Source organism: Leptodactylus fuscus, chromosome 6 (assembly GCF_031893055.1).
Source record: "Leptodactylus fuscus isolate aLepFus1 chromosome 6, aLepFus1.hap2, whole genome shotgun sequence".
Taxonomy (NCBI): domain Eukaryota; kingdom Metazoa; phylum Chordata; class Amphibia; order Anura; family Leptodactylidae; genus Leptodactylus; species Leptodactylus fuscus.
The window spans coordinates 133,477,543-133,504,234 of record NC_134270.1 but is presented as its reverse complement, the minus strand read 5'-3'; the positions used below and the strand labels follow the sequence as shown (position 1 = coordinate 133,504,234).

General features: G+C 43.6%; 2 protein-coding genes across 2 annotated transcripts; one reads left to right on the top strand and one right to left on the bottom strand.

Moving 5' to 3' along the window:
* Positions 1–6,267: 6,267 nt before the first annotated feature.
* Positions 6,268–9,990, top strand: H3-3B (H3.3 histone B). Its single transcript, XM_075277274.1, has 4 exons — positions 6,268–6,402; positions 7,436–7,571; positions 8,147–8,300; positions 9,274–9,990. The coding sequence occupies exons 2-4, from the start codon at positions 7,444–7,446 to the stop codon at positions 9,400–9,402; spliced, it is 411 nt and encodes a 136-aa protein (XP_075133375.1). The 5' UTR covers positions 6,268–6,402; positions 7,436–7,443; the 3' UTR covers positions 9,403–9,990.
* An 89-nt stretch (positions 9,991–10,079) lies between these two features.
* On the bottom strand, positions 10,080–26,389 carry LOC142208644 (uncharacterized). Its single transcript, XM_075277273.1, has 16 exons — positions 26,192–26,389; positions 23,633–23,743; positions 22,489–22,564; positions 20,843–20,999; positions 19,168–19,213; positions 18,955–19,013; positions 18,463–18,498; positions 17,434–17,486; positions 13,976–14,108; positions 13,446–13,642; positions 13,323–13,368; positions 12,653–12,718; positions 12,507–12,566; positions 12,335–12,417; positions 11,503–11,597; positions 10,080–10,164 (listed from the first exon to the last, which is right to left on the bottom strand). Exons 1-16 carry the CDS (start codon positions 26,226–26,228, stop codon positions 10,130–10,132), a joined length of 1,290 nt encoding a protein of 429 aa, XP_075133374.1. The 5' UTR covers positions 26,229–26,389; the 3' UTR covers positions 10,080–10,129.
* Between the last annotated feature and the right edge of the window lie 303 nt (positions 26,390–26,692).

Sequence of the window (26,692 nt, the reverse complement as noted above, 5' to 3'; positions counted from 1 at the left end):
GCAGGCTGCATAAGAAATGACATTTTTTTTTGCAGTGCATTAGCATTGTAATGCCTTGCATTAGTGATCAGACCCCCTGGGTTTCAAGACCCATAGGGGGTCTAATAAATGCAAAAAGAAATGTAAAAAAGTTAAAAATTAAAAGGTTTTAAAAATTCAAATCACCCCCCTTTCCCTAGAACACATATAAAAGTAGTTGAATACTGTGAAAGACAAACATGTTAGGTATCACCGTGTCCGAAAAAGCCCGCCTTACAAATCTATAAAAAATATTTTTCCTGTACGGTAAGCACCGTAGTGGGAAAAAAAGTCAAAAGTGCCAAACAGCCATTTTTTCACTGTTTTGCCTCTGATTAAAATTTGAATAAAAAATGATCAAAGCAAAAGCAATTCTCCAAAATGGTAGAACTACAAAGTACACCCCGCCCCTCAAAAAAAAGACTCCCTATGCATCCCTGTACACAGAAGTATAAAAAAGTTACGGCTGTCAGAATATGGCGACTTTAAAAAAAAAAAAAATGGGGAAAATCTGATGCGGCCCAGCCTCACCCAGACTCTACCTCCAGCGGCCCCCGGGTAAATTGAGTTTGAGACCCCTGGTATAGAAGGTTTTGTTTGAACCTGTATCATTGCTTCTGTTTATAATGGAAAAACATAGACCCATTGCTGGATTCGTCAAACAATGGATACAAATGGCAGCCTATGTGGATATATTCATCTTTCTATTTGTTGTGTAATAAGTGTGAATACACCCCAGTTGTTGTTTTATTTGTCCTTTCACAACTCAGTCAAATTTTAGCTCTATCCTGAACTCTTGTTAGGGCCTGTTCACATCACATTTCCTATTGGATGCCTGTACAGTGATCTAGACCTTCAGGAGTATATACATCAGAAGCTTTTCCCAGTGTATACATAGAATAGAAGTTTAAAACATAATGTAAATAGCCCATAGCATGAATACAATGCCACAACTAAAGACTGACACAGAGGTACAATAGTTTAAAAAATGCAATTATATATACTGCCAAGTTGATTTCTTTGTCTTGAAAGGCAAATACTCTTAGGTTAAGGCCCCACAGGATTTCCCGCAGTAAAAAAGCACTGTGGGAAAAACCGTGGCGGCAACGCATTGCGGTTCTTCCCGCAGAACTTTAAACAGAAATTTTGCGGAGTTTCCTTTTACAGTTATACCTATGGGGAAACAGCTGGAGATTCCATTGGTATAATTGACATGCTGTGATTTCCAAAACTGCAAATGTTTTGGAAGTCGTAGCGTGTCTGCACTGCGGTTTTTACCATAAAGTGGGCATGGGATTTGCTAGAATCCCATCCACTTTGCCCTTACTGTAAAATGCCACAATTTTTTCTGTGGTGCTTCTGTCCTGTGGGGCCTTAGGCTAAGGCCCCACGTTGCAGAAATGTGGCTGTTTTTCTGCAGGTTTTTGAGCCAAAGCCAGGAGTAAATTGAGCAAAAGGGAGAAATATAAGGGTCCGTGCACATGGAGGAAAATGGTGAAGTAAGGGCCTGTTCACACGGGCACAGAGGGGAGCGGATTATGGTGTGTAATCCATGTCGCCCCCTCTCAATGGTGGTCTATGGAGGCCGCTAGCGGTCTTTTTTCTGCTAGCGAAAAAAGAAGTGAGCTGCACTTTATTCAGTCAGATGCCTGGTGGCATCAACCTCCGGGGTCAGCCCATTCATTTGAGCTGATTCCGGAGGGGGAAACTGCGACTGTCGTGGCAGGCGGGATTTGACCCGAGAGTGATGCAGTTCCCCGCGTCATTCTCGGTGCCAAAATCCGTCCCCCGTGTGAACTAGGCCTAAATGGTATGGAATTTCAGCGTTGAAAAAAAAGCCTCCCATTAACTACAATGGGTTCCTTTTTCTGCTAGCAGAAAAATTCCTCTTGTAGTTATTCCTGGGTTTGGCTCCAAATAAACTGCAACAAAACCTTCAACTTTTGCTGCTGCCATGTCAAAAAAAACAGCCTGTGTTTTACATTACCTGCAAAGAGGATGGGATTCTGGCTAATCCCATCCACACATTGCAAAAAAAATATGTGCAGCAGAAAAGCTACATTTTCTAAAAAGGCCGTGTTTTTGATAATCACAGAATGTGAAATACATGCGGAAACGCTGATGTTTACTGTATAGGTATAATAGGAGCAGAAAGTCCGTGGAGAAAAACTCTGCAAAAATGCAATGAAAAACACTGTAGAAAAAAAGTGATGTGTTTTTACTGCTATCTTTTTTTTCGCTACGAAGGCTGAAGCCCCACATTGCAGAAACGCTGCTTTTTGGTTTCAGATTTTGTGGCAGGTTTTGGAGCCAAAGTCAAGAGTGGCTTGAAAAGGAATGGGAAATGAAAAGAATCAGTTGTAGAAATTCTGCAAAATCCACTCCTGGCTTTGGCTCAAAAAAAAAAAAAAAAAAAAGCAGCAAAAATGCAGCTTTTGGGCAAGGTGAGACCTCACACGTGTTCACTTTATGGTACAAATTTTACTGGACTATTGTGAGCCAAAGCAATGAGTGGATTTAGCAGGAAGGAGTATAAGGCCTAGTTCACACGGAGTTTTTTGGTCAGGGTTTTGAGGTCGTAAACGCCTCAAAACCCGGACCAAAAAGACGGCTCCCATTGAAATCAATGGGAGCTGCGCAGGAGCTTTTTCCGGGAGCCGTTTCTTCCGCCTCCCGGAAAAAAGAAGCGAGGTGCTCATTCTTCGGCCGAGTCGCCTCGCGAGTCAGCCTGAAGACACACCCTCTTCCGGACTCGGCCCGTTCATTGAGCCTGATCCGGAGGCGGGTGCGCAGCTGGAAGCCGGTGCCGTGCACCGGCTTTCAGTTCCGCAACACGTTTTATGGATCGGAACCTGAGGCAGCCTCCGCCTCAGGTTCTGATCCAAAAAACTCTGTGTGAACTAGGCCTAAGAGCTAACTATATATCTGTATATATCTGATTCTTTTTAGATCAAAATCTGCACAAAAAAGCAACAGAAACTCAACGTGTCTTAAGCCTTATTCACATGAACATCAAAAGCAACTGTGTGACATCACATTAATTTCCGTGTCTATTCACATGGTCTTAAAATAGGACATGCCTTATTTTTGTCCATTTTATACTTGTACAGATTCTTTATAGACTTGAGGAAACAGATGCCCCATGGATGAAAAACAACCGTAAAAAAAATAATAAACCTTTCATCTCTTTGCCGTAACTGTTTTTTTTTTTCAGCGTTCATGTGAATCATAAATGGAGAGAATATATAAATGATAGTTATTGATTCTCTCTTTGTAAAAAAATAAAAACCCTCTTCCTGACACGGACAACATGTCTTTACCCATAAGGTTACATACACACACGATCAAGACTTACACGTGACTTTCATACATGTACGTGCAGATTTCAGTGAGGACTTTGAAGCCATTCCTGTTAAATCCGCACCAGATAACTGAGATAAATTGACATGACACAGATTTTAATGGCCCGTCTGTAGGAACAATTATCAGTTCGGCTCCGTTCACACGGAGTAACGCGCCGCTCATTCTGACACGTAAACACGTGTCAGAGTGAGCACAGTAAAACAGAATCCCATTGACTTCAATGGGTTTGGTCTTACACGCGCTACCCATTGAACTCAATGGGAGACTATTTTACCTATTGCTTTCGATGTATTACGCGCGTATCACATTGAAAGCAATAGGTAAAAAAGCCTCCCATTGAGTTCAATGGGTAGTGCGTGTAAGCCGGCACTCATTGAAGTAAATGGGATCTGTTTTGAAGCGCCTCCGTGGCAATGGAGCCTTCCAGAAGGGGTGGGATTGCGACTTCTGGCATCCCCCACTGATCAGCTGTTTGGGGTCAGTGCTTGAGCGGACGCTGTGGCCTTCCCCTTGCTCATATGTATAGTAGGGGCAGAGCAGGATATTACAGTTTTGTTCCATCCAAGTAGGGGGCTATTGAAGACAATAGAATGAATTGTAGTTCGGATGCAGACACGTACACAGACAGACATATATGTAAGTCAATTTGATAAGGACATTTACATAATAATATAAAAATTGAAGATGGGGGTCACAGCCTCCTCTGCCCTCAGCCTGTTACCATATCACTATAGTATACATATATACCCCCCCCCCCCATGTGCAGACATGTGACTCACCTTACACTATCAGGACATATTATCATAAGAATACCTGCTGAGTATTGTGCCCTATACAGGAGGGGGAGATTACAGCCTAATCTCATTACAGAATCCCATAGTCTCATGGAAATGTACAGAAACCTTACACTACATGTTGGGATTTAGACAAATACATCAAACATATCAGCTAAATGTGTGAACAAACCGGAGACCCCCAAGCCTCCCCCCAGCACCCTAATGAGCACCAGGCAGAACACCTGGGCCAGTAAACATCCTGCTGTGCCTGTCTGCCCCCTCCTTTCAGTGATCAGCATGGGATTTAGCACCCACAGCCCACCCATCAAAACTTCATGTCACTTTATAAAATGCTAGGTCGACCTTAAAGCTAAGTCCCCACGTGGATGCCCGTGGCCTCTTCCCCCAGCGCTTTTGACAGAATGTTTGCAGTTTTCCTCTGCAGACTTTCTGCTTCCATTATTCCTATAGGGAAAATGTATTTCCATAGATATAATTGACATGCTGCAATTTCCAAAACTGATGTCACAGTCACCACATTTACATGGCTCGTATTTTAACGCAAATTGGGGATGGGAATAGCTTTGCTGTGACTGTAAAACGCTGCGGTTTATGTTTACGCCACGTGGGGCCCCCATCCTCAAATGGTTTCTTAAAAATACAAACCTGTCTAGATGCCCCATTAGGGCACAAGGATGTCATGAAGAAGGAAGTTAGGAAGGGTGTGGGTTCCCTGGTCTACAACCTTTATTAGCCAGAAAAGCAAACTTCGGTACTATCCCATGGGGTCTCTTGGATGGACGCCATTTTTATTAGTTCTGTGACATCACCACAGCTATTGTCCCTGTACTGTGAGATCACTGCACATAGCATTATCTCTAAACTCTGGCATCATTGTGTGTATTATCCCTGTACTATGACATCACTGTATATATTATTCCTGTACTGTGACATCACTGTGGTTATTATCTCTGTACTGTGACATCACTGTGGTTATTATCTCTGTACTGTGACATCACTGTGCATATTATCCCTGTACTGTGACATCACTGTGGTTATTATCCCTGTACTGTGACATCACTGTGTGTATTATCCCTGTACTGTGACATCACTGTGGTTATTATCCCTGTACTGTGACATCACTGTGTGTATTATCCCTGCTCTGTGACATCACTGTGTATATTATTCCTGTACTGTGACATCACTGTGTATATTATTCCTGTACTGTGACATCACTGTGGTTATTATCCCTGTACTGTGACATCACTGTGTGTATTATCCCTGCTCTGTGACATCACTGTGTATATTATCCCTGTACTGTGACATCACTGTGGTTATTATCCCTGTACTGTGACATCACTGTGTGTATTATCCCTGCTCTGTGACATCACTGTGTATATTATTCCTGTACTGTGACATCACTGTGTATATTATGCCTGCTCTGTAACATCACTGTGTGTATTATCTCTGCACTGACATCACTGTGTGTATTATCCCTGTACTGTGACATCACTGTATTATCCCTGTACTGTGACATCACTGTATTATCCCTGTACTGTGACATCACTGTGTGTAACGGCATTACAATACAGAGGCCCCCCATCCAGGTTTCAGTATGGGCCCCCGTGGTAACTTTTTCCATCTCTGTGTATAAAGTTGATGATAAATCAGTAAAGCTTATTCTTATTCGGCAGTTGTCAGCCTTTCTCAGCTCCAGGACTTGCTGAGTCCTCTGTGACTCCCGGGGTAATGACACCCATCCATGTCCGCCCTCGCCCAGCTCTGTCCCCGGCCTCCGTGCACCAGGCATCGGCCATGTACTCCACTCACTATCCCGTCCTCTCCATGCTAGAGCTTCGAAACAAGAGCAGGATAGAAACGTCCCCGATTCAGCCAATCAAAACTCAGGAAAAACTATCAATTCTGATTGGTTTATTCCATTTCCTAGCTAGCCAATCATAGCTTTACGTTAAGAACCAATCACAGTGCGATATTCTAACCAATCAGCATAGAAGGGTTGTGGGGTGGAGCTTGTAAAATTGACGTATGGTTTCACTTATAGTAGCAACCAATCGGAAGGGCTCTTTGTGTTCAAGCTGTGGTGACGATACGTGGAGAAGTTGTGACGTAAGACGCACGAGCTCGGCCTGCTATATAAAGCGCGTACTCCGCCGTCTTACGCATAGACGACTCTTGTGTTCATTAGAGAGAAGACACATTTGTGAAGCTCAGGCCGCGCGATCAAGTAAGTGACTACAAGATCATTGCTATGCTTTTAGCGAAACGTGTGAGGCGCAGCGGGCGGGAGCGGCGTTCTTTTTGGTGGCCGCTCTTAGCGGTGACCGCTGTGTGTGAGTGGCTAATATAATCTATACTAGTAGGCTCCTGGATTCGCTATGGGAGCCGTTGTATGAGCGCATTTACTGCTCAGAGTGACCGGGTTGCGGTTTGACGGTGAGCTGGCTCAGGCGGGAGGTCGGGGCTTTCCGCTGTCATGTTGTTTGGCTCTCGGGCTAAGCCAGGCCAATGATTGGCTGGTCGATTCCACGTGACTGTTTGAACGCGTCTTACCGCCTTTTCTGTTGTGACGTCATTCGGGAAACAACGATCATGGCGATTAACCCTTTCCTGTTGTGGAGCAGAGCAGGCTGAAGCCCTTGTACTACAGATATTATTCCCTGTTGGCAACCAGCTTTGCTTTCTGAACGGTGATTAAGTCTTTAGTAACCATTTATATTATAATTTTAGTTTTTTTGAGGGTACTCTTCCTCTTAATGAAGGATACCTGATGTGGTGTGACCGGTTCCCACCCCCCACTGGTCTTGAGCGCTGGAGCTCTTGCCCATATGAATGGAGCGATGGCTTTCACAAATATAAGGCTGCATTGGCATCTGGAGATTAATTGCAGTGTGTCCACAATCCCGTCCTATAGGCTGCAGTCGCACTAGTGTTCAGTGACTGGTTTTTAAGCCGATAGTTTACGCTTTTTGGGTACATAAGCTGACCCAAAGAACAGAAATGTGAACCTTGTGCAAGTAGCGGCTTCTGTGTAAAGAATGGACCTCTGATGGCTAGCATTAAAACAGGCTGACTGGCTCCATATGGGACTGTTATAGCAGAACAATGGCTAGGACCACACTACAGTGAGCCTGGTGTTAGTCTAGTATGTAATCTATAGGATTGTTGCTTATTTCCCCCTCCCCCCTTGCTATCAACTGAAGCCCACGTTCTATAATTGTGTCTTGTATATGAAGTATAATGATGTTTCTTCTTATTAGGGTAAGAGATGGCACGTACAAAGCAGACCGCTCGTAAGTCCACTGGTGGAAAGGCTCCCCGTAAACAGCTGGCCACAAAAGCTGCCAGGAAAAGTGCGCCCTCTACAGGTGGCGTGAAGAAGCCCCATCGTTACAGGTAGGTGTTGTCTTCAGTGAAACGGACTTGGATGCGTAAGGTCTAATAGCATAGTCACCAGGACTGTAACCCAGTTTACCACCCACATCTTCAGTTCTAGTAGTGCTGTTTAATACACTTGCTGTGCTAGCGCTCCCTGCTGATCCTTATTTACTTGCTACTCAATGCCTCATCCCACTCACTACTGTGTAGCCAGAGGTGAGTGACTCACTCTGGTGGTCACATGATTAAATGGGCATTTTCATCACTGCACTTGGTTATCAAGGGCTAGTGGGAATTTCTATGTAGTAGTATTGGTGGGTTGTTCTAATGAAGGATTATGGGAATTTCCATTCCCTCCTTATACCAGGCTTGTGTTACACTGGTAGTAATCTCCTCATTAGCTGGCAAATGACTCATAAGGTCAGCCATGTCATCCAAAAACAGTCAGCCAAGTGCCATCTTTACTTCAGTTACATGGCAAGAGCTTCCTCTATACACAGACTTCCACACTTGGTGAGTTGGGGCACTCTGCAGCCCATGAAGTGATTAAACTTAACTTGGGAAGGAATTGATCTTTCTCTGACTTTCTGCAGGCCTGGCACTGTTGCCCTGCGTGAGATCCGTCGTTACCAGAAGTCCACTGAGCTTCTGATCCGCAAGCTCCCTTTCCAGAGACTGGTGAGAGAAATCGCCCAGGACTTCAAGACTGATCTGCGTTTCCAGAGTGCTGCAATTGGTGCATTGCAGGTATGTTAATGTTTGGAAGATGTGGTATAACTGCAAACAAATGACTTGCTGATGCTGTGTAGCTGGGGTGTCTTGACTGTATAGTCTTCGGAAAAACCTTGTAACAATCAACAGAATTGATGACCTGTTTGGGAGGTGAGAATATCTGATTTCTACTGATCATGTAAAGGCTTGTCCTTATCACTTTCCCAATTGAAAAGGCGTGTTGGTAGTCTGGGTGCATAGCAGGGATCAGATGGCTAGTTCAGTCTGTATACTACTTGTAGTTTATATGGAAAGCATTATTGTCTAGAGACTTTGCGCTACACAGCAATGCCTTATGTAAATTTCACTACAAAGCTAAACACAGCCTATTGGAGGCCATTCACAAGGATGGCTATTGTAAATTGTTCATGCCACCTACAGGCTGTGGGTTGTAAGTCTTGGCAGGATTGATGGAGATTTTCAGGAAAGAACAGTTGGGCTCCAAAGCAGTGGAAGTTATCTTAAGATTCTTGATATTGTAGGGCTAACACAACTACTTGTGTACCTCTGTAGCAGTGTAGTCTGGCCCTGGTTGGTCTAGCATTTGATGGTGGCTTTATAGTGGAGAAAGTGAACATGTAAGGGCTCGTTTACATCAGCGCCCGGTCTCCCTTCCTATAGGTTTCCGTTTCCTGCACAAAAGAGCAGGAGATGGAAAGCTGCAGGACTCTTTCAAACCCATTCATTTGAATGGGTTTGAAAGGTGTACGGCCGTGAGCGTTTCATGCTCTCTGCCGCAAAACTTTATTAAAAAAAAAAAAAACTGGACAGTCTGACATGCAGTACTGTGTCTGGTTTAAAAAAAAAAAAAAGCAAAAGACTGAAAGCTCAGAACGGAGTCTGGGCGCTGGTGTGAGCCCAACGTAACTCTCCCGTACAGACTGGTTATGGCTAATGACAGAAGTAGAGATGTGTACATTTGCTTATAATTGTAATTCTTGCCTTGCAGGAGGCCAGTGAAGCTTATCTCGTTGGCCTGTTTGAAGACACTAACCTCTGTGCCATTCATGCAAAACGAGTGACCATCATGCCCAAGGACATCCAGCTTGCTCGCAGGATACGAGGAGAAAGAGCATAGTGTCACTTGCGGCGTTTTTATAGCAAGAATGTGTATAATACTTTGGTTTTAACTTGTGTTTTTATTTTGTATGGATCGTCTCCTTTTTGTAATTTACAAACCATTCCATCTGCCACTCAGGGTGAATGCTTCTGATTCTAGCTGTCCCTGTTCCTGACATTGGGCAGCGGGTGCTTATGCTTTTGCATGACCTTGGCCCTGTTCCACTATGCTCTGCAGCCAATGCAATAACCTGTCAGTAAGGGATTCTCCAGCCAGAGTGCTCTGATGCTAAGACTTCTTCATGCTGAGCTAGGCTTGAAGCCTCTCACCTTGTATCTATGTATGAGACTAGTAAACAGGGTCAGTTCTGTAAGTGTTCCCGCCTAGAGTATTGGTGAGACTGTTAGCCATTGTTTGTTTCCCTTTCCACTCATTGTAACTCAGAATTGGGTGGTTGCTGCAGCTCGCCCAACATGAGGTGACTTGGTGCTTTGTACAGTGCAGACTGATGTGTTAACAAGGCAGCTACAGACACAATGTGCATTTATGAGAGCTATTTTATATATTGTAGTGTCAGTATTTTAAATTAAATGTTTTATCATTCAACCCCATTCTGTCTGCTTATTTATACCACAAGTACAAAAATAAAATCTTTATTATAGACTTATTTAGTACAAAGACTTCTAGGGAAGGAGGGAAAATTCTCTAGCTGGAAGAACATTGTTGAAATTGTTCATTTCAGGGGTCACACAAACCACTCTGTATGCTTGAAGCCCGCCGCTGCAAAAGAAGTAAAACTGCATGTTGACTATCGCCAGCTTCACAATTCCCAGATGAATGTAACAGTTTAATTCACTTTAAAGTTACAGCTTGTGCTCTCTAACAGGCTATGTTGCTTTCATGGGATTACTGAAATGGACACTAACTGTAGCAGTGTTTGGTTTTTTTTTTTTTGTTTTTTTTATAGATCTAGTTTTAACACATGGTCATCAACTTGTAAACAATACCCTGTATCGGTCTAAACTTACTTTTTGGGACTGACTAGGACATGGTATATTAGGTTTGTGTACTGAACCTTTTTTTTTTTTTTTTTTGAACATAATGTAAATGATGGCAGGTTTTTTTGTATTATACACAATGCATGTATTAAAACTTGCACTAGGTTCACACTAACATTACATGTACATTGGAGAACCAAAGCAATTGTCAAACAGCTAAATTGACCATTACAGATGCAGCCTGGCAGGTATAACCACTATTGTAATGGTGTGCGTTATTTTAAAATCAAGTCATGCGCACAGGACTTCTATTTTTCTATTTCATATGGACATTGCAGTGAGTCTTTAACAAACTATATTCACATTATCATTGATGCATACTGGTATTAAAGGTACACTATCAATCACTTTCTCACTAACACAACGGAATATTCTTAAAGACTATTCTTCTACCTTTTGTTGTATATGCCGTTTGCTTGATATTCTGGGTTTTATCAGTATGTAAATGAGTTCTCTCACAGCACTGGGGGCGTTCCCAATGCTGCCAGAGAACTCTCCAGCTCGGCCTTCATCTTCTGGAATAAGGTCTTCACTGTGTCTTCTTCTGGCAGAGTCTAATTTCTAGGGCAAAGCCGACTGCGCATGCCTGCCGGCCATGAGAAACTGGCCACTTACGATACTGTGGAAGTAGCGTTTGTTTTTTGTTTTGGGTGTGTGCAGTTGGCTTTGCCCAAGCTCTAGAAGTTAGACACTGTGAAGCCCTTGTTCCATAAGAAGATTGAGGCAAGAGCTGGAGAGTTTTCTGGCAGCAGTGCGGCTTGAGTGCTGGGACCCATCTCCAGTGCTGCAAGAGAACTCCTTTACATACCAACAAAAACTGGAATTTCAGGTGAATGGCAGCATGGAGAAGAATAGTCTTAAAGCTATTCTGACGTGTTGATGAGAAAAAAAGTGATTGAATGATAGGATGCCTTTAAACCAAACAACCCTTCCTAGGCCTCATGTACCTGGTTCCATCCACGCTGCTGTGTGTTTGGGCTGAATAGAAGAGTTAAATGGATCATATTATATTTGCTGTGGTCAATGAAAAGCTGTTTTAACTAACTTGCATACCACTCACCAATGCGCTTTATCAGCTCCTCACACTCCTTATTGCTGGTGGCTTCAAATACAAAGCATCTGAATGAAGGCATATCCTGGTCTGTGTCTTTCTCTCTAAGGCAGGAATAGTAGATTGTCAATACTATACACTGGTGGATACAACATCATTAAGAGAACCTGTCTGCTCTCCTGACACATTTCAGGAAATACTTATTTCTCCTAAAGTAAGGGTTTAGGAGCAATGTTACTTCTCCTAATTTGAATAAATTGACAACTGGGTGTTGCCATTTACCTTGACATAGGGGTGTATCCATACAGTCTGTCTGACTGAACAACGTAAAAGTGCAGTTACACACCCTAACAAGCAACAGCCAGTTTGTTAATAAAACGTCTAGTAGGAATAACAGAGGAACAGCATAACATAGAAGAAATGCTCCACATATCATATGGAAAATACAAGTATTTCAGGAGGGGAGGAAGAATCCTACATTAGAAACACACAGATGCTTTTGTAAAGAAATAGCACCACACCTGTCTATGGGTGGTGCCTGGTATTACAGCTCAACTAAACTGCAAGAATCAGAGAAAATATATCCACACTTGTGGAGAGCTGTGATGTCGTTTCTGGAAGACATCTTTAAGCGCTCCAGCACATCGCCATTTTAATTTACCTCCAGATGCCTCCGATTTCATACAAGCTTCTCTGCTCCTAGAAGAGCACCTACCACATGGCACACAGATGCACTACAGGCCAAGTCCTGGCTATATATCTTCTCTGATAGGCATGCACATGAATAATAGGATATGTATAACTTTCCCATTGTCTGCACCACCACTCCAGTCATACTCACACAGCACATAATGCAAAGACGCTCTTGTTATCCATCCTTCGTCCTACACTGGAAATCTCTGGGTATGAGTAGTGAAACAGGACCTGCAGAAACACACAGCGTCAGGGCAGTATGACTTCTCATGGTAAAGGTCCCACAAGTCATTAAGTGCAAACAACGTGCCATCATTTACCTCAGAGGATTCTTTGTCATTTACTGCGACTTCTGTCTCTTTGATATCAAGCAATACATTCTGGGGAAGAGAAAGTTCATGCTGAGCATTGATAAAGCTCTCCTGTGCATACACAGAAATAACATGGAAAAAACAAAACACCTCACCTTTGGAGGACAGTTCTGCTTTCGCACCTTAGTGATACCAACATCTAGTATTTCCTTGCCCCCAAACTAGAATTAAAAAAAAAAAAAAAAGTGTTTCTTATTCAAGCTAAATATTATTTCATAAGGCTATTCAAAAATTTTATAAAATGCAGGGCAGATGGTACATCTATGGGGGTGTTTGACCTGAGGACTCCGAGATGGAGCCACATGGATGAATACTCCCGCACTCATACCCTAAAAAACACCTAGGTAAAAATAAGGCTAGTACACCTCACTTCAATATGCCTAATTCGTGCACGGCAAGCACATGGACCCCATTATAGTTTATGGGGTCCGTGTGCTTTAACTGCACAGCAATTGCAGTTGGGTTGGTATTCCGTTCGGGTAGGGGGGTCCTTATGTGGACTCCCCCGGACGGAATCCAAACACTAATGTGAACCAGGGGTCAGCTTGAAGTATCCTTAGGGTATGGACACCATGACTATTCCCCCACGTGGCTCCACCTCCATGACTAGTAGGTAATACTTATTTTGCATTATTAATAATACCAATAGACACACATTTAGGAAGTTAAAAAACTGCAGTATAAGTCAATGGTGATGTAAAAGACACTGACAGATGCTGCACTGTATGAAATCCAGTATGTTATATAATTGTATATGCCATTTACCATTCCAACATCTGCTTGTCCTACATACTTCACAGAATACAGGAGCCTAAGGAATAAATGTAATATGGACATTAGCTGTCAGAATGAACAGCTCCCCCAATATCCCAAACTCTAAGACCTTACCTTCCCTCCTGTTGTGGACGCTCTTGACTCGATTCTAGATTTCTGGGTTGCTGCTGTAGTTGGAAGTTAGGAACCCGTTCTTTGACTCCTTTGAGATACGGTATGAGTGGTCGGAACAATTCGCCATCTTTCCACCGCCACCGGATCATTTGGAATATTAATGGCTCTCCCTTCAGTTTATTTAGTACTGTGCCTGCCTTAATAGGGTTATTGATTTGTTTCAGTTTTTGGGGGGAATGGAATAGTTTTCCAGTACATGCGACGCTCAAGTATCAAGTTTGTTTTTTTTAATTACAAAAAACTGTGTACACATCCCTCGACTGAATGGTGCAACAACTGTGCACTGCCACTCAATTCATTCTCTATGGGACACCAGAGTACAGTGCTGTTATCTTTGGCACTCCCATATAAAATAAATGGAGCGGCAGCGTGAATGAATGGCTACCACTACACTGACACTGGGAACACAGGACCCCATTTCAGCAGTGGAAGTCCCATCCAGTGGGTCATCCCAGACACTCCCTGCTTACCTGTCCATTATATGCATTTCTGAGCGAGACACCATTTATTTCATCAATGAGATCTCCTGCCAGAACCACCTCATCTACTTCTGTTTGGCTATCCGGTAGCACCTGTACTACAAACACGCGTCCTTCATGATATCTGGGGAAAGAAAAAATAACAGACCAAAGTACAGGATTGAGATAGTGACACACTTGTGTTATTATTAGAGATGAGCGAGTACTAATCGAAACGGCCATTTCAAATAGCACCCATAGGAATGAATGGACGCAGCTGGCATGCAGGGGTTAAGCGGCCGGCAAAGTCTGTGTGTCGGCTGCTTCCATTCATTCCTATGGGTGCGTGCTATTCGAAACGGCCGTTTCGAATAGTACTCGCTCATCTCTAGTTATTATCACACTAAAAGACTGGATTTTTGTCCCATTGAATTCTCAAGTCCAGCAAGTGCTTTAGTCAACACCTTAAAGTGATGCTAAGTTACAAAAACTTTGGCCGTCCATTTTCATCTTCCAGGTGTGGATCCTAAAAATTCCAGTTTCTTCTCCATCGCTGTAAGATGACTGCCGACTTCTCAGACTACCCTACGCTCACTGTGATTTAGTAGTCTGAGACATTTTCCCTTGCTCCTGGCTGGGAAAGATATGTCTGAGTAATAAAGCACAGTGTGCATAGAGTAGTCTGAGAACTTGGCGGCTATTTTACATATGTTTGGGAAGGGAAAGGGGGACTGGGAATCGCAGGAAACACGTCAGAAGGATTAACATGGAGGGCACCAGGTTTTATTTGTGAGGTCATTATTAGAGATGAGCGAGTATTATTCGATCGAGTCAAATACTACTCGCAGTAAAGATTCGATTCAGAACCGGACGGGAGGCAAGCGTTAATGTGAACTGGCCCTTACTCGTCCTGCAGAACCAGCCTTGATTGGCCGAAAGCTATACAGTGTATAGTATTCGGCCAATCAACGCTGGTTCTGCAGCAGGCTCATCTTTGCTAGTCGCGAGAGCTGGCAGCTTGCGTTATGCAGGAGCTGACTTTTTCTCATAGATATGCACTGACCAGCGTTGATTGGCCGAATGCTATACAGTGTACAGCATTTGGTTAATCAACGCCAGTTCTGCCGGAGGATCGTCTGTGAGGAGGCGGAGTCTAAGATCGGACCACAGCAGTCTCCATTGTGGTCCGATCTTAGACTCCGCCTCGTCACAGACGAGCCTCCAGCAGAACCAGCGTTGATTGGCCAAATGCTGTACACTGGCCAATGAACGCTGGTCAATGCATTCCTATGAGAAAAAGTCAGCTCCTGCATAACGCAAGCTGCCAGCTCTCCTGACTAGCAAGAACGAGCCTGCTGCAGAACCAGCGTTGATTTGCCGAATGCTATACAGTGTATAGCATTCAGCCAATCAATGCTGGTTCTGCAGGACGAGTAAGGGCCGGTTCACATTAGTGCTTGTCTCCCGTCCGGAAGGAGTCCGCAGGAGGATCCCCCCGAACGGAATATCAGTGCAGCTGCAAGCGCTGTGCAGTTAAAGCACATGGACCCTATAGACCATAATGGGGTACGTGTACTTGCCATGGGCAGCGCGCTGCAAGCACAAGGACCCATTATAGTCTATGGGGTCTGTGCGCTTTAACTGCACAGCGCTCCTCCTAAACACTCTCCTCCTGCTACTCGTGGACTTGTTAACTCTCCTTTAGTCGAATAGTGGTTTCCTCTGAAACGAGTATTTTTTCCCATAGACTATAATGGGATTCGATATTTGATCAAGTAGTCTAATATTGAGTCTCTACTCGAAACGAATATTGAATCTTGAATATTTCACTACTCGCTCATCTCTAGTCATTATGCATTTACTTTATAATACAATTTATTGTTTAATAACTGGTTCCAAAGAAGCCATAATATAATATAATACAATATAATATACACATATATATATTATTGAACAGTGAGATGAGAATAACAAATCCTTATACATAACAGTCAGAGAGCTACTGGAAGTTGCAAGTCACTTCCTTTGCTGCCGATAGGAGCTTTTTCAGGAGTCCACAAAAATATATACAGTGTACCTGAAAAAGATGGACTTGCCTGGAACCAAAAGAATCAGCATAAACCCATAGTAAAGGCTAATAATCCAACATACTAAATCCCAAAAGCAGTGCATATTAACAACAAACCAAACAATGCTCAGGGGATAAAATACTAAGTCTTAGTACATAATTCATAAAAACATTGATACCAATAGTAAGACAGGAGATATAAGAAAATATGTATATTGGGCAAAATACACACGCCTGAAGGGTTAAGGCCTAGATAAATATGTAATATTAGGGCCATAATGCCCTAATTAAACATAATACACAGTGTTACTCACCTCTCCTGGGCTCTGGCACAACTCCCTGTTCTCTTCTGGTCTTCTTCCAAACATCAGGAACTTCTGAAGCCTATGATCGGACCTCAGTGGTCGCACGGTTTTGTAACGCTTGCATCTGTGCGTCAAGACATTACGTGATTCTTGAGGCCAAATTAGGCTTCAGCAGTCCAGGTGTCGGTATGAAGACCAGAAGAGAACAGGCTGTTGCACCACAGCCCAGGAGTGGCGAATAACACTTTATGTTTGATCATCTCCTTTGGGCTATCAGTAGTGATAATTTGGGCTATGAAGAGAACCCAGAATATAATAATAGGTCCAAACAAAACTGGAGGTGGAACCTCATGAATGTTTTAATAACAGAACTGAAATAACGAACATGATTTTGTACTTGTTGGTTATTTTGGTTTGCTTATTACATCTGGGTTGATGTTGGGTTTCGGCTATTTTTCGATTGTCCAGCGCTAGGACAGGGGTCATTCCAATGCGTAATCTCCATTAATGCTAGTGTGACACTTAACTGTATATACAGGTCTTATTTGGTTCTTAGTCATATGAGGAATCGACTTGTTTCTACAGCTCGTGCCTACATGTAGGTCAATGATCCCAAGTGTTGTACAGTCTGCAGTGTAAACAGTCACTGATCAGACTGAAGAGGAAGAAGCCTGAGTAGGTAAAGGTATGCTAGGACAGAAAGGAAAGGAGTTTCTTCCCTGACACAACTAGCTAAACCAGTTAGTACTGTTCCTCGGTGTCTTGTAGGAGTGGCTGTACTCAGACAGGGTGTGGGTGAGGTCAAAGTGCAGTTGCTGGATGACACCTACAGTTGGTATTGAAATCTGTTGCCAATGGTAACAACACAATACCTAAGGGGGCGTTCACACTACCGCTGGTGTCTGCTCAGCAGTGTCCATGGCTATTGTCCATACAAGACTTTAGCAACTAGGTGTCCGGTTTTTTTTTGGTTTTTTTTAACGGACAACTTCTGAGCAGACACTAACGATAATGTGAACCCTACCTAAGACATGTAATCATGCATTTTGTACAAGAAAGTAAAGATATTTGTGCTTCCATATTGTCAAAGTTCTTACCGCAGTACCATCCCCAGCTCTCGACATGGCACCGTCTGATAGGTGACACACACCTAGGGTAATAAACCATTAGTGGTTATCCTCCTCATTAGGTACGGCATATTCTCATTTACTTACACAATAGGCATTTACTGATGAAATGTTGCATCACAACTACCATTTAACCCCCATCCATAGGATAGAGGAAAAGTGATCACTGAGGACCCCACACCTGGGAGCCTTACGATAAAGCTGAGCCCCCCGGATCTCCTCACTTTAAAGCTGATCCATTAAAGATCTATGGGACTGACAGCAGAGTACAGTGTTCAACATTGTCACTTGTGGTCCAGTTTGACCCCATACCTGGCCAACAGCCTAGTTTAACTACACAAGACAGTGGCCCTATCATACTAGAAGGCAACACAACCAAAAATAGACATTACCGCTCAGCTAGTAAACCTGGTCAGTATTCTTTAAGGAGAGCTTCATATTATCATCACCACCAGTCCATTGCTGAAGGAGGAACACAATGGAGTCCCTTCTTGGATGAAGGCCTATGTTTTCCTTCAAGCCTGCGTCTGTTGTGTGAATGTATGACACGCAGCCACACATTATCACAATCCTGTAATTTTTGGTGCATACTAAGGTCACCATCAATTCTACATCTACTTCTGGAAAGTGCCACTTGCCACCGTAAAAAAATAGATGGCTGCGCATCAACCCCTGTAGCAAAGGTAAAGCCAGCCACCATAACACAAGTACTACCTGTGAACACATGAGAAGAGGGAAGAGGTAGAACAACTTGAGGGCCAAGTGCTGGTTCAGATTATATGACCTGGGGTCGGATCCCTTGGATACAGCACTTTAAAACCCCCTGATGAAGTTTAAAGTCTCCCTGGGCCACCCCTTTAAGAGACAGCAAGATCTACCTAGTGCCCCGGGTCATGATGACCCTAACAGAATACACATTTCACCAAATTCCCTGCAATATTTAGAGAGAAAAACAATCACACCATTATTACAAAATATATAAAAAGAATCCATTCTTACAGGTAGGAGCCAGCTCTCATCCAGGAAACTGGAATTCTGTTGGTAAAGAACAAAGGTCATCTATTACAACCAATGTAAAGCAGTACAATAAAGTGGCTATACATCATAGATAACAGCTAGCCTCCTGACCACTCAGCCCCCACACATGTGCACTGAGCATGCATGTATCTCCAGAGTAGGGTTACTGCTGCCAGACACCTCTGGTGGAGATCTATCTCCATTAAGAGCATAAGGATCAGGCATGTTGGCATCTAAAGTGCCTAATCCTTATTTCTCCCAAACAATCGCTGTTGAGGGAGAGTTGGGCAACCCCCATGCACATTAGACGGCAGGTTAGTCCAGATGAAGCCTGTGGGTTTGGACAACACTTATCTAATGTGTATGGCCACCTTTAAAATAATTGTAGGCTACATGTAACTTGTGCACGGACAATTACAGAGGACATGGGGCAGAAGCAGGTCCTTGTATCTCAATATACTGCACTGGGCTTACCTGCAGATCTAGATTGAAAGTGCTTTGGGAGATTACCAACAGCAAAGACAAGAAGGGCTCTGTAGAGGAAACACATTTATAAGACGGATGTATGGAGAATCAGTGAATTTAACCATTACTATTACTCCTGACTTATTGACTTATATTCCAGACTGTAAACAACCATTACTCGTATGTAGGTAATGGGGGAGAAAAAAAAAAAGGATATATTACCCATATGTTCCTCATTTCCCAGAACAGAGAATACTGGATCGTACCACTACAATAAAAGGACACAAGTTCCAGAATTAATTCGACAAGGTAAAATTGGTTAAGTGTGTGTGTGTGTCTATCTATCTTTATTCTATAGCTTTGCAATATCCCTTTTATACAGTGACATAGCTAAAGTCTTGTGGGCTTGGTGCAATCTTTTGTCCAGGGCCCCCTACCTCATCCCTACAGAGAATTCTTGATAGTGATGGTTACATATGCTAAGGAGTTTAATCCACCTTAGTGTGGTTAAGGTAATCAGTGGGTCTCCTTGGCTTATGGGCCAGATGGAAGCTGCAATCTCAATACTGATGCCAGTACTTTTGGGCTCCGGGGCAACTGCACCACCTCAAGTTATGCCTCTGATTTTATACCAGCTTGGAGATAAAGAATAGAGATGAGCGAGTACTGTTCGGATCAGCCGATCCGAACAGCACACTCGCATAGAAATGAATGGACGTAGCCGGCACGCAGCTGGGTTAAGCAGCCGGCCGCCGTCAAAGCGGAAGTACCAGGTGCATCAATTCATTTCTATGGAGCGTGCTGTTCGGATCGGCTGATCCGAACAGTACTCGCTCATCTCTAATAAAGAAATAAAATAGAAAATTTTGTGTTACCATTTCCCTTCTCAAAGGGAATGCCATCGGAACCGACTGGACAGTGGTGGGCTGTGTATGGACTCAGTCTTTTGACAAAGAATGATAACACCCAGTTGTCAATTTATTCTTACAGATGTCAGGGCAGGCCAACCATCTAATATGTACGAGGGTCTTAAGACAATCCCTTGGGGAAAAGCAGGAGGATTTTATCACGCCCGATCCTTTTGCTCTCACTGGACCGGCCAGAAGTGCCTAAGGAGTCAGGAAAAAATAGCTTTCGGCTGAATACTAGTTCACTTAGCTTAATATGAACCTGTCAGGACAATTTTGGACACTAAAGCCCCAGTTCATAAGGTATCTGTGGGTGGTTTGGTGTCCCAAATAGCCCTGTTGTAACACCATTACTGCATTAAAAATAAAAAAAATAAAAACTTTATACTTACCTAGAGGCTGTACTCCCAGTGCCGGCACAGAGCTTCAGGGAAACCTGAGTAGTACATCTTGTCTTCAGTCCGTGGCTTCACTGAAGAGCTGTGCATGCGCCGGTAGCACCAAAGACGAGTCCAATAAGACTCATCAAACTGATTTATAATAGATACAAAGGTTTTTTTTTGTTTTTTTTTAATGCGGGCACAGACAGTATTACAACAGTGCTATTTGACACTAATCCCCCAGTCCACAAGGACCTGTGGGTGATTTAGTGTCCCAAATTCACCTGACAGATTTGCTTGAAGTCTGTGAAATACTTTATACAGTATGATGGGGCGCGTCTCGATCATAAGACTCGTGGTCAGACAAAGGAGCTGGTGCATTGCATATGTGACCCAGGCTTTGATAAACAGAGAAGGAATAACTTTGTTATTTGCATTGAAATGTGTGTGGTCACAAACAAGCTAATAGTGAGGAAGCAAAGCTTACATCTGTATTACTGACTGCATGCCAAAGTCTCCAGGACATCTTCCTCAAGCATTCCTTAGTCTCCTGCTTTCCCATGCATACACTTGAGATAAACCTGTATGATCATAAGTTTTCAGACTCACCTCAAGTAATTTCTGTGTGTGCTGCAAATGTTGAACTGTGGCGGCTAAAGTCTTTCTACTAAGGGCCATGCGTACAAAATATCGTCCTCGTCCCTGTGGGGTTAATACCTTGGGACAGGCCAAAGTCTTCTCGATCATGACCGAAATATGAGCGAGCCTATGAAAACAAGATACAAATATATGAGAAGATATACAAGGAGACAATGAAACATCAGAATTAATCCTTGGATCTATACAATAAAATAAGCAATTTATGAACAGTGGAGGGGGGGGGGGGGTCTAACCTCTAGGATCTCCACCTATTCTGAAAGTAAAAGGGATGCAGAGTTAATTCAGATCTACAGCATGGTCCCAGTCAAGTAAATGGGATTGACTGCAGTTCCCTACACAGCTGAGTGCCAAAGGCACTACTGTGCAGGGTAAACCTCATAGACTAGTATGTAAAAGCAGCTCTGCCTGAAAAGTGAAGATGGAAACATAATTCTTAAATAAGATGTATTACAAAGTCCATAACTGAAGGTAGGCTTAAAAGGAGTTTGTCAGCACAAAATTGAAATATAAATTAATCACAGTACTTTGTAGGGCTGTCAGCACAGTTTACAATGATGAATTTCCTACTCAGGGCCACTGCACCATTCTTGTAAAAATCGGGCTTTAGAAACATTGCTTACATCAATGGACTTCATCTCCTGCTGGTAACTTCAGCTCAGTCCTGTGCATGTCGGATGATCACACACTGCCCCCATCTGAAGCTGGCTTCCTTCACCTCTGGGTGCAATGTGTCATCATCAGACACACACAGTACAGCTAGTGGGCGCAGCAGAGCAGTACTTAGCAGCAGCAGATAGTGTAGCTCATCGATGGAAAATAAACTCCCCTAAAGTCCTTTGCCGTTCATTTGCATAGGGATAAAGGACGAATTTTACAAGACTTAAGCAGCGGTCCTCAATAAGAACTGTGCTGACAGCCCTACAAGGTACTGCGATTTTGTGTTGACTGACCCCCTTTAAACTTTCAACAGATGTCAGCCAACAGCTATTCCTCCCAAGCTCAGTTTACCCGAGCATACAAGTGTTCTCAAACAGGAGAAGCAGGTAAGCTACTGCCGGAACTGTATGGCAAAAAGAATGGATATGGTGAAATTCAATACACTTGACCCTTGTTTCTGCTGACACCATCTTCCAGGAAAGAGTTCACACCACCATAGACACAAGATAATCAACTGAACCCATTGAAATCAAAAGGTTCACCCGACTATTAGGTGTATGGGGAGCTGAATCGTTCCGTTTTACATAAGCTCAGCTAAGTAAATGCATCTCTGAAAGAGTGTAAAAAAAACCTAAAAGCATCTGGCATCCAGTGGTCTTAATATTTTGGTAATCCAGCACGTCACAACAACTTTACCTGATTTATGGGAACTAGTAGGTTGAAAGCAATTGTCCTCTATAGACCTCATGCCCTACTTTGCTTATAAGGGTTTCTGGATCCATTATAACACTGGATGTTCAGAAGATGCCAAATTATCAGAATTTTACTGCATTTATAGAAATCCACTCTACATGGAATAATTTGTCTCCTTAATCCCAGCTTTCCTAGGCTCCTGATCCTTTATAAACTATATATATTTATATATGTTTGGTTCACACCTGCTACAGGTATCATATTGTGGTAGCTCCTCAATCCAATGCCAGTAATCTCTTTTCCTCAACCCCAGCACACCACCTGGAAGACAATGGCACACATTTATTAATAATAGAGCATCCTCCACTGTGAGCGGCATTCCCTCTATCAATTAAAAAGAAGGAGGATCCATGAAAATACAGTGGATTTACTTACTGAGACTATTCATCCCCCAAGATCAGTGTCACTTACGGGCCATCCTTGCACGTGATACAGGTGCGGCTATCAGAGGTCGACTCCCTCCATTCACTTAATCTTGCATTCACCCTTCACTAAGGCTGCAAGTTGAGCAGAAGTCGCACCCCAACCCAGTCCACGCACCCCAAATACACACCGCCACCACTACTGACTCAACAGAAACCTCACGCACATATACAGGTGTGTCCCCAACATTCTGACACAAACATACCTCAAAAAGGTAATGTGTTCATAGAGCGGATAAATGTGTGCAGCCCAACCCCCTGCTGGGGTACCCGGTGGAAACTTTTTCCGCTGTGTGGTTTTTTGGCACAGCTAGCTGTGACCCGCTCCTTATTAGGTCCAAATGAATGGACCTAAACAGGAGCGTGTCTAGTGCTGTGGAATCTGCAGCAAGATAGGTCATGTTGCTTCTTTTTTTCTGCTACTATCTAGTAGATAAAAAAGGGAGCGGCTCCCATTGAAGTCAATGGGAGCCATTTTTGCAGGCGGATTTAGCGTCAAAATCCGCCTGCAAAAAACTCTGTGTGAACATACCTTAATATCCCCTTGTATACACATAGCACCACTGAATAGGATTGATCAACAAAACAAATTACATAGGTCTAATAGGATTAGTGAGGCTGTATATAAAAACACATATCAAAGAAAAATACATAAACTGGGGTTCTCTTGTCATCACACTCAGCCAAACAGGCCAGGGAAACTGATATTAACCCATTCCCCTGCAGCTGACACAAATGAATTTCAGTCCATGTAATACATGTGTAGGCTTGGTCCCCCAGAGTTGATGAGAATCTGAAAACCTCTGATCCGGCTTATTGAGCTATAGGAAGGAGCCACTGTCACAATATCTTACCTAATTTACCTACAACCCAGAGGCTTACTACTAAACTGGCTTGTAGTACTTACTTTTCAGTCCTTTACGCAGGATCATCTCTATAGTATCGCATAGTGGAGTCACATGAGGAGAGTCATCTGTGATGGTCTCTAAACTGTCTGTCTGCAATCCCAGGACGCAAGCTGGAAGAAAAAGAATTTCCATTGTTATCCATTGTTAGCTGTATTCACATATATCACATGGACGTTAGTGTAGATTGTTGTATTGTAAAACAGTGACCTTTGATAAGGTGCCAAAGCCAACAACTAAAATGTCAAACCTCACTACCATGTAGCAGAGGGGTCACTGAGCTGTGAATGACAGTCAATAGAAGGATTCCCACCTTATTAGATCCTTAGACATGCTTTACTGTTGCTTAAGTTCCCACCTCATGTCAACACGTACAGTCAATATAGTCACGTGTAAGGTATTACTCCATGTATGGTTTCTATTTAAATCATATTGCAATATAAGAAACACAGCAGCATTTTAAGCCACAAAAAAATGGTTTTCCAGGGCGGCTGCTTTCATGTTTCGTGTCCAGATGGTCTGAAGCATTTGCTCTCCTGTAGAGTTTCATCTAGTCCACCTGCCCACACCTATGCCAACAGATTTTAAGTCTTTTCGATAACATTGATTAAGCTATACATGTATGGAAGCAGGCAGATAGCAAGTGCAGCCAGCAGGGGGCAGCATTACCAGCAGATATCCTTTGCTCTATTATTAGTGATTCCGCATCTTAATCTAAGAGGGAACAAGGAGGTAATAAGGGCTGTAATGGCCGACACTATATCTGGGGACACTCTGGCTGTCACTACATTTGACCTGGGGGCATTACCGCATTTGGGCTGTCATATCTAGTGGCACTGGGGGAAGTCACTGTGGCTATCACTATACCTGGGGACACTGTGACGGCCACAGTCTGGGAGTGTTGTGCACGCTCTATTTATTGGGAGAATATGGTTCTATTTTGGTTCTTACTACATCTGGGGGTATTGTGGTTATATCAGGGGTACTGAAATGCTCACCGGGGCACTGCGGCTCTCACTACTGGATGTCAGAGGCAATGGCTGTCACTATATCAGGGGCACTATGGCTGACAGTGTACCTGGGGGCACTGTGGCCCTCACTACTGTATATCTGGGGGCACTGTGGTTGTATTATGGGCACTATAAGGGTCCAGTCACACAGAGAAAAATGGTGAAGAGTTTGGTGTGAAATTTTAGCGCTGAAAAAAAAAAAAATCCTCCCCTTGACTTCAATGGGTTCCTTTTTCTGTTAGAAGGAACCCATTGAAATCAATGGGAGGCTTTTTTCTTTTTCAGCGCTGCAATTCCACACCAAATTCCTCAATGTGAATGGACCCTAAGGGCTAGTTCACACGGGGCACAGAATGGTGGATTTTGATCCTGATTGTATCACGGAAATCTGCGTCAGAATAGGGCCAAAATGCGCCTGCTATGATTTTCGACAGTCATGGCTTCCCACTCTGATGCAGGCCCAAATGAATGAGTCTAATCCGGAGGGTGCTGCCACAAAGTGGACGCCGGGGCTGAATCAGCCGTGGAATCCGCCTGAAGAAAGGGCAGCTTCTTTTTTCCGTGAGCTGTAACATGCCACTCACAGAAAAAAGTAAGCTAGCGGTCTACATAGACCTCTATTGTGAGGGGGTGGATTAGGCGCCAAAATGAACGAGCCCTAACTGTATAGTGACTTATATCATGGGCACTGTGACTATCTGGGACTGCCATCTAGATGAAAACCCCATAGGATAGTGAGAATTTCCTGAGCCGGCACTAGTGGCGTAACTAAAGTCTTGTGGGCCCCGATGCAATCTTTTGTCCGGGGCCCCCTACCTCATCCCTACAGTGCATTCTTTATAGTGATGATTATGGGTACTAAGGAGTTTAATCTTAGTGTGGTTAGGGTAATCTGTGGGTCTCCTTGGTTTATGGGACAGATGGAAGCTGCAATCTCAATACTGATGCCAGTGCTTATGGGCCCCTTAAGGCTCCTGGGCCCCATTGCAACTGCACCCTTTGCACTCCCTCAAGTTACCCCCCTGGCCGGCACTCAATATGGGGTACACGGATTACAGGTCTGCACACTGTGGCAGTGTTGAAGTGGGCACAAGGTTATGAGGGCATTGTAAAGTAAAAGTGGCAGTATTACTTGTGCTCTTTCTGCCTTCTAGGACTGCGCCCCCTACAGACTATTATGTGATGCCCATTGTCTTCTATGGGATTAGGGGGTTGTTACACAAGTAATGTGGTGCAGTTTAGGACATTTATAGCACTTTTTGCCACCACTACCAGGAAAAGCTGACAAAATCTTATAGTCTAGGATGTCATCAAAAAGCTGCATTTAGCAAAAGTCACTGGTACCCCAAGCCCTTAGCTGTGCATTAGAGGGGGCAATGTGATAGCACCCCCTACAGTGACCCTGGGGAGGGCAATAGCAGATATAAGCAGCAGGCTATCCTACAGTCCAGTGAGTGAGCCCCTTGCATGCTTCACTAGCTAACAAGAGACGCTGGGACTTGTAGTGTCACACACTACAACGATTTCCATGTCACTCTCAGCTCCACCAACCTTTCAGAGTGCCCAGCAGAGGCTCCTTTCCTGCCATGCTCTCTCTGACACTTCCGTCAACAGGCAGGATCCAGGATTACCGGAGCACTGGGCGGATGAACGGGAAGAAGTCTGCACCGAGCAGCCTGCAGAACATCGAAGGTCCAGCACTAGCACGAGTCCGGAGGTGGGGCGTGCTCCCCCGTCTTATTCAAATGAGCTGATCCAAAACCGTAGACTGGAATGAAAGGCGCTGCTATAAATGTGCAGTGCGAGGGGGGTTTGAGGTGTGTGCTGTGCGCCCTGTCAGTAGCCGGCTGGCCCTTCCCTGCCCTGACTGGGGCTTTATCACATTCCTGTACAGGTGTCATGTTAACCCTGATGTGTACAGACAGTGACATCATGCCCCACCTGGAACACTCCACTCCTTCCATATACCTTGAAGTTTTCCCTAACAATGTACAAAGAATATGTACAAGTGAAAAAGCCATATCCAAAATGCAAAAGAAATATATAAGGCAA